The sequence below is a fragment of the Amblyomma mixtum genome, chromosome 3 (genome assembly GCF_055824585.1).
Source record: "Amblyomma mixtum isolate Tamu chromosome 3, ASM5582458v1, whole genome shotgun sequence".
NCBI classification, from domain to species: Eukaryota; Metazoa; Arthropoda; class Arachnida; order Ixodida; family Ixodidae; genus Amblyomma; species Amblyomma mixtum.
Genome location: NC_143014.1, coordinates 232,481,603 through 232,494,027, shown reverse-complemented (window position 1 = coordinate 232,494,027; position 12,425 = coordinate 232,481,603). Strand labels below are relative to the sequence as shown.

Here is a 12,425-nt window from a genome sequence, read left to right as displayed (position 1 = left end):
CCAGAGGTGACAGGCGAGCCAGGCAGGCGCCATCGGGCTGCGTTGACCAAAGGCGCTGGTTTTCGGAGAAGACGCAAGGAACGCTGGTGTGGGGGCGCCTCTGGAGACTGCGTCGCCGTGAACAAAAGCAGCTAATCCCCTTTGCCGAAGGTTCTGAAAGCGGCGCTTCTACCGCACTGAGCTCTCTCGTGGATCGGAGGAGACAGCGAGCGGCGGCGGCGCCAACTCGTCGCCCGCTTGCCCCTGAGCAGCCCGACAAAGCGGGGGTGGACACGGCTGATTTGTCCTTCCCCCCTCAAGAATTCATCGGTGGCCCCTGTGCACTGTCTGCCTCCGTGTCGCTATCTCTCTAGAGATCAAAGAAACAGACACCCATCTCAAGACGGCTCGAAGCACATGCTCGCCGGTGCCGCTGCATGTCTGCAACAGGTCGTCCTTCAGCAGAGCTGGCGGTGGCGTGGTTTGAAAACGGCGGAACGACGCGCGCCCGGACGCGGCATTTCGCAGATGTGACCAAGCGTCGAAGCGGGGCTGCTTTTACCCTTTTGGCTGAGCGCACCACCGCCCCTGGCGTGCGGCCATCACTCACGGTTCGAGTGAGTGATTTTCCAGGGGGGTGCAGCCGCCCCCCCTTGCCCCCCCCTCCGGACGCCCATGCCTAGAGGGAAAGCTGGCGGCGCTGCACTTCAGCCACCATGGACGCCCAAAGCATCATGGGGCGGTGAGCTACTTGTTGCGGGACAATCGTAGTTTTTTGGGAATACATAGTGACAATACTAAGACGTTTCATTCCGAAAACGCTGTTTGTGTGTGCGCAGACGACTTTCGCGCGAACGCAGTGTGCAAAAACCATAGTAGTGAAACCGCAACGACACACAACGCCAATAAACGGTTTCACTTTTCTAAAATGCCATTAAAAAACCTTTTGAAGTATTTAAGCAACTAAATTTTTTTTGAAAACATATTTCCTTTTAAAAGTGCGCCTGTTGATCACAAAATATTAGTTTTTATAATGTTCAATACTTGGCCAATAGGAGAGCGAATCGTCTCTTATTTTGGGCAAACTTTGCACTTAAATGCTTTTCTGCTCGTTTGTTGCAATCGTTAGACAAGATATTGAATGTTAGGGCGTTTGTAGTTATCAAACAGCTTTATTTTTTTATTATTTTTTGGCCAAAAGTTGCAGTTCCGCAACAAGTAGCTCACCGCCCCATGATGCTTTGAGCGCCCATGGTGGCTGAAGTGGTCTCGAGGGGTCGCCATGCAAACTCCCATAGACGGGCTGCCAGCTTTCCCTCTAGGTAATAGTAAGAAACTCTATGAAGAGAACACCCTTAGGAGACTACAAACCAAAACATACCCAACACCAGCTAAATTACACCAGTGGTACCCTACACTACACTCTCCGCAGTGGCCACACTGTGGAGAGGTAGCTAACCTCTACCATATGGTGTGGGCATGCCAATTTTATCCCTTAGTTGACCCCATTCCCAACCCCCTCGGAGGAGCAGTTGGAGGCTACTCTGCTCAGCGATGATCCTGACCGTCAGCACTGGCTGGTGGAGAGGGCCAGCGCAGCAGCAGCAGCCAATGGACTACCGGACTAGGCGGCCCACCCACATGTACTGAGAATACTGAACAAATAGAGATGTTTTTAATCAATAAATCAATAAATCGTTACGTGTGTGCGCCAGATGAGCTCCTGGCCCGATGTGACGACTAGGTATTTTTATGAGTGTACAGATTCAAGCGGGACGTTAGCAACTGTGTAAGTGAAAACTTTGGGATTAAGCCGCGGATGAAAAGACATTAGTTCTCGCTTGTTGGGAATTAAGATACTTAGCTTGCCATCGCTACATGGATGCACGCAGTTAAGGTGATTTTGTAGCTGCCATTAGCCGCAGGTGTTGGTTTTTTGCGGTAGAGCACGGAGTCGTCTGCGAACAGTCGTAAATTTCAAGAGAGCTGTCAGGGTAAGTCGTCTATAGAGACATAAGGACAAGAGGAATGCTAGTACAGAATCCTGGCGGACGCCTGATTCTACGGGGAGAGGGCTTCGACCATTAAGGAGGAAAAATTGGGAGCGATTAGTGAGAACTTCTTCGATCCACAATGAAACATTAGGATTTAATTTAGTTGGGCTAATTTTAGCAATGAAGGCCTGTTGGGTACTCAGCCCAATGCTTTTGCAAAATGCTAGAAAAATAGCGTCAGTCTATGGATTTAAGTCTCGGTGTCTGCTCATTTATTTCCTGGCATAATTGTCTCGAATTATAAGTCAAAATTTTTGTTGGAATGTCAGCAGAAGAAAAGAGTATTTGACATTGGGGATCGCAGTTGGATATGCGTGCTCCACTGAATAGCATTTCTCCGATGCGCAAGCAGCGTTTTTCTTTAGTTTCGCAGCAACGGAAGATGCATTTTTTCTTGTTGCCTAATTTTTTTTTTAATGTCCGTAATCGGAGGGTTTCTGGCGGTTGTAGTGGAAACTTATTTTCCGGTTGCGTCTGTTAGCACCTTGTTACTATTTGGAAATCCTTCACTGAAAACATGCGTTGCGATACAAGGTAGAATAATACGACATTACATTAAAATTTTTATAGTTTTGTGGTTTATGGGGGTTTAACGTCCCAAAGCGACTTAGGCTACGAGGGTCGCCGTATTGAAGGGCTTCGGAAATATCTACCACATGGGGTTCCTTAACGTGCACTGACATTGCACAGTACAGAGGGTTCTATAATTTCGCCTTCTTCGAAATTCGACCGTCGCGGCTGGGATCGAGTCCACGTCTTTCGGGTCAGTAGCCTAGCGCCATAACCACTGAGCCACCGGGACGGGACAAAGTTTTTATACTTCCAGTGCTTAAACTCAGCGGAGCCTCGGGGGACTCCCCAGTACTGACAAGGGATTTGAGAACCCTGTGCTATAATGTAGGGACTGCCTGAATGAGAAGCAGGCAATCATTTTTTTTTCTTGTCAGTGCGTGTCGAAACAATATTGTTTCGAAAATTTCACCGTGATTTTTAGTAAGAACCATTACATGTTTTCTAAAACCTGAGACAGAGAAAAGTAAAAGTTTGGCAGCGCTGCGCTAAATCTGGGAGATAAAGCGACTCATGAACTCATACCAGGAGTCAGTCCAAAGCTGACCACTTAGCTCCATGGCTACAAAATAACAGTGGAAAGCACAGTTCAAAGTATACCCCCGGCAGTCTTCGCGATTAAAGAAACTTTCCAGCCTCGCCAAAGTCAAAACAGTTTAATAGTATTAAATAGCAGGTTAGCAAGATGTTACCAAATAACTAAACCCGCCGCTGTGGCTCAGTGCCTTTGGCGTCCGGCTGCTGAGCTCAAGGTCACGCGATGGATTGTCGGCCGCGGCGGCTGCATTACGATGGAGGCGAAATGCGAAAATTGTCCGTGTGCTGTGCGACGTAAGCGCATGCCAATGTGCACAGGTGGTCTAAATTAACCGAAAGCCCTCCATTTCGGCGTCTATACCCCACATTCAGATCCAGGACATTAAACCCCGCATACATAAATTCTGTAATTTCGATGGTAGACTTAAGACGTTTAGGTACCGCCCGAAATCGCGAACGTGGGTTCCATGGTCGTAAGTGAAACCAGGAACGCGCTTTCCAGCTTCACCCTTTCATTAACTTGAGCGGTTAAGTACGGGACAGCCATTAAATGACACGGCCACCGGTCGTCGCTCCAGGTGGTACGCATGGTGCGCAAGCGCTACCCGGACGAGTGCCTCCTGGGTGTGGGCGTGTCCCTGGGCGGCCTGCTGGTCTCCCTCTACCTGTCGATATTGGGTGACCACGCGCAGCTGGACGCGGCGCTGGCCGTGTCGCCGCCCTTCCAGCCCGCTGTCGCTGCCCGCGCCTTGACCAACCCATGGGGCTTCAACAGGCTGCTGAACGCTTGCATCACGCGCGGACTCGTGGGCCGCCTGCGAGACAACGAAGAGGTGGTCCGCAGAGCGGTGAGTGCCCCATAGATGAACAAGGGGATGATTTGGCAAGCACGCGCACCACTTCACCAACTAATCATCTCCTGATATATTGTTACGTTAGTGTTAAGCGGCCGAGGGTCAACATCGGCGTAGTCCAGGACGTGCGCTTCCACAACACTTCCACAACACACACTTCTTCCTCTTTCTCATTGACGCTTTCTTCTGCACGAGCGCTGGCGTCATTAACCCCCCTCCTCCGAAAGCATCGACCCGATGCTGAAAGGAAAAGGGGCCTCGAGAATAGTTGGGGTGTCCTTGCGTAGTAGGGTTCAGGCGAACCACGTGGGCCACCTTGGGCGGTGGTGGCGTCGAGATGTTTGAGTCTCGTGCGGAACGACTTCATAATTCAGGGTTCCAAGGCGTCACAAAATTCGGTAGGGACCGAAATAGCGGCGCTAGAGCTTTCCCCTCAGTCCGCGTCGTCGTACTGGGGTCCAAACCCAGACAAGATCACCTGAAGAGTATTGAACAGCCTCCGTAGGCTGTAGCATCCTGGCCCTGTTGGTCCTAAATGCGAAGCCGTGCGAATTGGCGGATAGCTTCGGCCCACTTTAAGAAGGTTGCAGCGTCGCTATTTGGGTGGTCGTTGTCATGAGGCAGCATGGCATCGAGTGTTCTCGTCACCTGACGTCCATAAACGAGGATTAACGGTGGCATGTTGGTGGTTTCCTGTACGGCTGCGTTATACGCGAACGTGACGTACGGCAGGACGTCGTCCAAGGTCTTATGTTTGACGTCCACGTACATTCAAAGCACTTCTGGAAGCGTCTTGTTAGTTTGGAGATGAGAAGAAGTTGTCCTACGGTGACTGGTGTGACTGAAACCTAGAATACTATGTAGAAGCTCAGAGGAAAAGGCAGCCCTCTTATGCGTAACCAAAACTTGTGCAGCACCATGACGTAAGACGATCTTATGAACAAAGAACTGGGCTACTTCGATGGCGGTGGTACTCTGAAGAGATGCTGTCTTTGCATAACGCTTGAGATAATCAGTGGTACTATTATTCATGTTTCCCTTAGCCTGATGTAGGAAAGGGTCCGAGAAAGTTCATGCCGACTTGTTTATTTATTTATTTACAGAATACCGGTGTGTCCCGGGAACATTATCGCAGGGAAGACAGTTTTAGAATGATGTAACTGTAACAATAACTCGCAGAAAAACAGTCAGCATCAGCGTAATGCAAAACAATACACACAAAAAATAATGAAGACATGTTACTCTCATAAATACAGTCGAGAATAAAAATCATGGTGACCGAGGACTGTAACACATTCTTCTGGAAGCTAGTTCCACTGTTTCACTGTTTTAAGAAAAATGATTTTGCAAACGTATTCGTTTTGCAGTCATGTTCGCACACCTTTTTGGTGTGGTCGTGCCGAGTCGAGGTGTAGGTTGGTTCCGACATATAGTTGCGTTTATGAATGCCTGTTTCGGTATAGCTGATACTGTGGAAGAATTTCAGCCTTAATTTTTTTCTTCTGGCGCTTACCGTATCTCAGCCCAGCACGGCCTTTATTTCAGTGATACTTTGAAAAGGGTTATAATTATTGGAGACAAAGCGTGCAGCCTGATTTTGCAGTTTTTTTATTGAATGTATCAAGTAGTCCTAATATGTATCCAAAATAATGCATGCGTAATCGGGGATAGATCTAACGTGCAAAAAATAAAGTGTTTCTTTAAAGTCGTTGCACGCTGATTTGAAATTTCTGCGAATAAAAAACAACATATTACTTGCCTTAGATATTGACCGCTGGATGTGTGCATTCCATGCAAGTTTCTGCGTGAAATAAACGCCAAGGTACTTGCATTCTGACGCGTTTTTTATTATGTTTTCAACTTCGTATTGTGTTTGAGGTTCGAGGTTTTCTCTTTGAGCAACGGACATAAATACATTCATTAATGTTAAGACTCATACTCCAGCGCAGACACCAATTTGCTATTGTGTGGATGTTGTTCTGAAGGATTGCTACATCTGGTGAATTTATTTCTCTGTACACAACGCAGTCATCATCTGCAAATAGTTTTATGGGGGACTGTATGTAGCCTACAATGTCATTAATAAAAATTAGAAATAGCAGTGGCCCCAGAACACTGGCCTGGGGCACTCCAGAAGCTACCGTTATGTGAGCTACAGCTGTTCAGGATCACACATTGTTTACGCTCGTTTAAGTAGTGGCGAATCCAGTTTTGTGTTTTATTGCGTATTTGAAAAGATGCTAGATTAATATTTAATAAATGATGAGATACGGTGTCAAACGCTTTCCTGGAGTCGAGGAATACTGCATTTACGTGTTTATTCTTGTCAAGGCAGTTACCTCTAAAGTGTCATAACTCTACTAATTGCGTGTTGCATGAGTGACCGTTACGAAAACCGTGCTGCAATCCAGTAAAAAAGTTAATGGATTCGAGGTATTTGAATAACTGTCTGTACAATATAAGCTCAAAAATCTTGCAGGAAGCTGGAGTTAAAAATATCTTATCACCTGATTTAAAGATCGGATTAACAACTGTGACCTTCCAGTCCTGTGGAACCAACCCAGTCTCGAACGAGGCTTCAGATATAATACAGAGGTATTGTGCTATTCTACTGTGGCATTTCTTCAGAACATATAGTGGCACTCCGTCAGGACCCATAGATTTTGAGATGTCCAATTCCCTTAAAAGACAGTCGATACCATGTGCATCAAAGTTTATTTCGAGCATCTAACGGTCAGAGGATAAGTTAGGAAGAAGTCATGTGGTTGTGACATTTATTAGTTCCCGAGGAAACACTGATTTGAAATACAGATTAAACATATTGTTGCGGAAAAGAATATATTTACAGATATTTACAAATAGACAAGAACAGCTGCGAGCGGCACCGAGAACACAGTCCGAACTTCGTTGTCGTCTTCTACTCTTCGCACTCGTGCCATCGCTCTTCGTCGTCGTCGTCTACCCGCATCAGGACCCCCGGCTGCTGAAACGCCGTCTCGGCGTTAGGGCGGCGACGTATGAGCGTCGTGGTAAGGTTTAAGGCGACAGACGTGGACGATGTCGGTGGTGGCGCCAGATGACGAGGGCGAGGTTTCAAGGGGAGCAATTTCATAGTTCACGTCGGTAACACGGCGCACGACACGGTAAGGGCCACGGTAGTGCGAAAGGAGCTTCTCGGAGAGACCGACGCTGCGAGAGGGCGTCCAGAGAAGGACGAGTGATCCTGGGGTATATTCGACGGCCTGGTGACGGCGGTCGTAGGCTGACTTCTGGGAAAGTTGAGAGGCTTGGAGCCTACTACGTGCTATTTGGCGCGCCAGCGTGGCCTGGGAGATGGCGTCCCGAGCGTAAGCAGTGGTGGGGGCTGAAGAAGGCGGCATGAGTGTGTCCAAAGGCAAGGTGGGATGCCTACCAAACAAAAGGTAGAAAGGAGAATAGCCTGTTCTGTCATGAAGGGAAGAGTTATATGCAAATGTCACATAAGGCAAGGCTGCGTCCCAATCTCGGTGGTCTGGCGATACGTACATGGCTAACATGTCGGTGAGCGTGCGGTTGAACCTTTCCGTAAGCCCATTGGTTTGTGGGTGGTAAGCTGTGGCGAGCTGGTGCTGCGTGTCACACGAACGAAGAATGTCGTGAACTACTCTGGATAGAAAATAACGACCGCGGTCGGTGAGCAGTTGACGAGGGGCGCCGTGGTGAAGAATGACGTCTTGCAGAAGAAAATCGGCAACATCGGTAGCGCAGCTGGACGGCAAAGCACGCGTGATGGCGTACCGAGTCGTATAATCAGTTGCGACAGCGATCCACTTGTTGCCGGAGAGGGACGTCGGAAAAGGGCCAAGAAGGTCGAGGCCAACACGGTGAAAAGGTTCAGGAGGTATGTCGATGGGTTGCAGAAGACCGGCAGGCAGAGTGGAGGGCCTTTTCCGACGTTGACACAGGTCGCAAGCGGCCACGTAACGCTTGACGGAACGATAGAGACCAGGCCAAAAGAAGCGATGCCGCACCCGAGCGTACGTGCGGGACACGCCAAGGTGACCGGCTGTCGGCAGATCGTGCAGTTCTGCAAGGACAGAAGAGCGTAGACGTTGGGGTATCACGAGCAGGAGCGGAGGGCCATCGGAGCGTAGGTTTCGGCGATACAAAATGCCGTTCTGGAGCACATAAAGGTTCAGAGACGGAGATCGGTTTGCAGAACGGATGCCATCAAAGATAGGTCGTAAAGATGAGTCGTGACGCTGTTCGTTGGCAATATCAGCAAGATCGGAGATAGCTAAGAGGCAGGGCAGGGTCTCAGCGTCCTCTAGGTCAGGTGGTTCCACAGGGTATCGGGATAAGCAGTCAGCGTCCTGGTGATGGCGCCCTGACTTGTACACGACGGAGTATGAGTATTCTTGGAGGCGCAATGCCCAGCGACCAAGGCGACCGGTGGGATCTTTTAGTGAAGACAACCAACAGAGAGCGTGGTGATCAGTGACAACAGCGAATGAACGGCCGAACAGGTAGGGTCTGAATTTAGCTACTGCCCAGACAAGGGCAAGACACTCGCGCTCAGTAATGGTGTAATTTTGCTCTGCGGCTGAAAGTAGGCGGCTGGCATAAGCGATGACTCGATCTTGACCCTGTTGACGTTGGGCTAGGACGGCGCCGATGCCATATCCGGAGGCGTCGGTGCGAACCTCTGTGGGAGACGACGGGTCAAAATGTGCTAAGATGGGCCGAGTGGTCAGCAAATGGACGAGTGATGAAAATGAGTTCTCTTGAGCAGGGCCCCAGGTAAAGGGGGTGTCGTTCTTCAGAAGATCGGTGAGGGGACGAGCGATGCCGGCGAAATCTTTGATAAAACGGCGAAAATATGAGCACAAGCCGACAAAGCTGCGCACATCTTTCGACGACCTTGGAAGAGGAAAGTCCTTCACAGCTTGAATTTTGATGGGATCTGGGCGTACACCAGAAGCGTCAACGAGGTGTCCGAGAATAGTGAGTTGGCGACGACCGAACTTGCATTTCGATGAGTTCAGCTGAAGTCCGGCGTTACGAAACACTGTCAGAATATTAGAGAGGCGCTCGAGGTGCGTGGCAAAAGTAGGCGAGAAAACCACAACATCGTCTAGGTAACAGAGGCAGGTGGACCATTTAAAGCCACGAAGAAGGGAGTCCATCATTCGTTCGAAGGTAGCCGGGGCGTTACAGAGGCCGAACGGCATGACTTTAAACTGGTATAAGCCATCAGGCGTCACGAAGGCAGTCTTCTCGCGGTCCTTTTCATCAACGGCAATTTGCCAGTACCCCGATCGAAGATCAATTGAAGAGAAATATTTGGCGCCGTGGAGGCAATCTAAGGCATCATCGATCCTTGGGAGTGGATATACGTCTTTTTTTGTGATGCGGTTGAGGTGCCGATAATCAACGCAGAAGCGCCAGCTGCCATCCTTCTTTTTCACCAGGACGACTGGTGAAGCCCAAGGACTTGACGAGGGCTCGATGATGTCTTTTGCGAGCATCTTGTCCACCTCTTGATTTATGACGGTGCGTTCGGCGCTGGACACTCGGTACGGACGTCTGCGGAGAGGAGCGGAATCACCGGTGTTTATGTGATGCGTCACCACAGAGGTCCGAGCCAAAACACGGCTATCAAAGTCGAAGATGTCGCGGAAAGATGATAAGAGGCACCTAAGATCGCGAGCTTGCATCGGCGGTAGGTCAGAAGCGATCATATCGGCGTAGTCGTCCGTTGGGTTCGCTGTTGATGGGGCCGCAGGCAACCGGCATTGCTGAGTGGAAGGTAAGCAGCTGTCCACCACTGATATCACACATTCGGCAGCAGGGCACAGCGTGGCGAGTGAGATGCCTTGCGGGAGCGGTTGGATGGAGGAACCGAAGTTCAGGACCGGAAGGCACGCTCGGTTGGCCGACATTGTAAATACAATGTGTGGAAGCGCAATGCAGCGCGTCAGGGCGACGTCAAGTTCCGGAGTGACTACGTAGTGACCATCAGGTACAGGGGGAACAGATGAGAAAGAAATGTAAGTTGCGGCTTGAGGCGGTAGACGGACAAAGTCGACAGCACAAAGACGGTGTATAACTGGGGACGGCGACTCAGCAGAAAGAGGAAGGTCAAGCTGAACAACATTAGTGGCGCAGTCAATGAGGGCTGAATGCTCAGACAGGAAGTCGAGACCAAGAATGACTTCATGAGGGCACTGGTCCAGAACAGAGAACAGAACGGATGTATGGCGGCCGGATATGGTCACACGGGCTGTGCATAGTCCAACAACATGAGCAGTTCCGCCGTCGGCAACGCGGAGAACGGCTTTGGGTGCAGGGGTCAGTACTTTTCGGAGGCGGCGTCGTAGGGCTGAACTCATGACGGATACGTGCGCGCCTGTATCGATCAGAGCTCTCACAGGCACTCCATCGACATGAATAGCGAGCAAATTATGGTGTGCGCGAAGGGCTAATCGAGGATTTTGGGACTGGGGCTGTACTGCAGCATCACCTCCAGACACTGCAGCGTCTAGTTTTCCGCTTGCGAGCGTCCGTAGGGGCCAGGAGAGGAGCGACGGCGTTGGGGCGAACGAGACTGGCGACGCAGGGGGGACGGGGAGCGGCTGGAGCGGGGCCGCTCCCCCGCCGTCTGGCCGTCGACTGTAGCACTGTGCTGGGCTGGAGGGGGCGTGTAGTGGCTGGGCTGTTCGTCGTCGCGGTGGGAGCTGAGAGGACGGTATGTGCTGCGACGGGACCAATAATTTCGACAGTGGCGGGAGATGTGGCCAATGCGGTGGCAATGGAAACAAATGGGCCTGTCGTCGGTTGTCCGCCAGTCGTTAGGGTTTTGGCGACGTGGAGTGAAGTACGAAGGTCGTCCAGGAGCAATCGCAGTGATTTCGGGTGGTGGTGAAGACCGTACAGGGCTGACGGGCTGGAAACCAAGGTTGGCAAGCTCTTGGCGGACGACAGCTTGTACCAGAGAGATGGTAGGTAAGCGGGTGTCGCCATCATGTAGATGCTGGGGGGCAGGGGACATAGCTTCGAGCTCGCGTCGGATGATGCGGGTCACATTTTCTGGGGGCGCTGGAGTTGCCCGGTGTCGCAGGTCTTCACATGAAGAAGTCGCAGCCGTGTTGGGGAGGCGTGTGTACGGCTGGCTAATACGCCTGCTTTTGGCTTCCTCGAAGCGTCGACATTCCTTAATAATTCCGTCGACTGTAGTGCAGCTCTTGTATACGAGCAAGTTGAAGGCATCGTCGGCGATTCCCTTCAACACGTGGCCGACTTTGTCAGACTCGGGCATGTTGGCGTCAACTTTGTGACAGAGGGCCAGCACATCTTGAATGTACGACACATAGGACTCCGTAGATGTTTGAGCTCGGGAGGCGAGGTCCTTCTTAGCGGCAAGCGTTCGGCCGAGCGGCCGTCCAAACAATTCGCGGAGTTTCTCTTTGCACACGTCCCAGCTGGTCAGATGGTCTTCGTGTGTCTCATACCAGACCCGGGCGGTGTCTTTTAGATAGAATATTACATTTGCGAGCATAAGGGTCGGATCCCAGCGGTTGTAGGTACTCACTCGCTCGTACATGTTGATCCAGTCGTCGACGTCAGTGTTGTCGGTACCAGAAAATGTCCCAGGGTCACGAGGGGGAGAAAGAACGAGTGATGTCATGGCCGGGGCTGAGGTTTGTTGAGCGGCGTCGTGGGTCATGATGAGGGAAGGCAACTGGCGGCCGCTGCGGAGCTCCGTCGTCGGTAGACGTAGGGGAAATCCGCACCTCCACCAAATATGTTGCGGAAAAGAATATATTTACAGATATTTACAAATAGACAAGAACAGCTGCGAGCGGCACCGAGAACACAGTCCGAACTTCGTTGTCGTCTTCTACTCTTCGCACTCGTGCCATCGCTCTTCGTCGTCGTCGTCTACCCGCATCAATATCAACCTTTTCTGTCTTTAGAGTAGCGCCATTCGATTTTAGTCCGGGAATGGATGTGTCATCGGTTCTACTTGTTTTTATGTATTTCCAAAAGGCTTTAGGGTTTTTTCTTTCTCAGATCTGCCTTTATTCGGTCGATAAATAAGTGCTTTGCTTTCTTGGTTGCCAGCTTTATCGTCTGGTTCGCATCCTTTAAGCTTTCACGGTTCAGTGAACTGCTATTATTAGAACATTTTTTGTACGCGCTTCTAGCTTTCCTTATTAATCTACGTATTTCAGAATCAAACCAGGGTTTATTTTTTCTTTTCCCGTAGAAATTTAGTAGGGATGTATTTCTCTAGGAGTTATTCGAACGGAATTTTGCGAAGGTGGACCATAAACACTCTGCATCACTACTTTTTGACAGACGCGGAAGGTTGGCATGAATGACACTAACGTTCACTCAATGGCGTCAAAATGATCCTAGCCATATAAGAACACCCGCCGTGGGTGTTGCA

General features: G+C 50.3%; 1 protein-coding gene across 1 annotated transcript in view; it reads left to right on the top strand.

The window, feature by feature from the left end:
- The window catches only part of LOC149354006 (protein ABHD1-like), a 35,295-nt gene that overhangs the window by 5,558 nt on the left and 17,312 nt on the right, over window positions 1-12,425 (top strand). Inside the window, exon 3 of the mRNA XM_089575904.1 lies at window positions 3,719-3,988. Coding sequence (XP_089432030.1) covers window positions 3,719-3,988 — 270 coding nt within the window. The remainder of the gene's footprint in view (window positions 1-3,718; window positions 3,989-12,425) is intronic.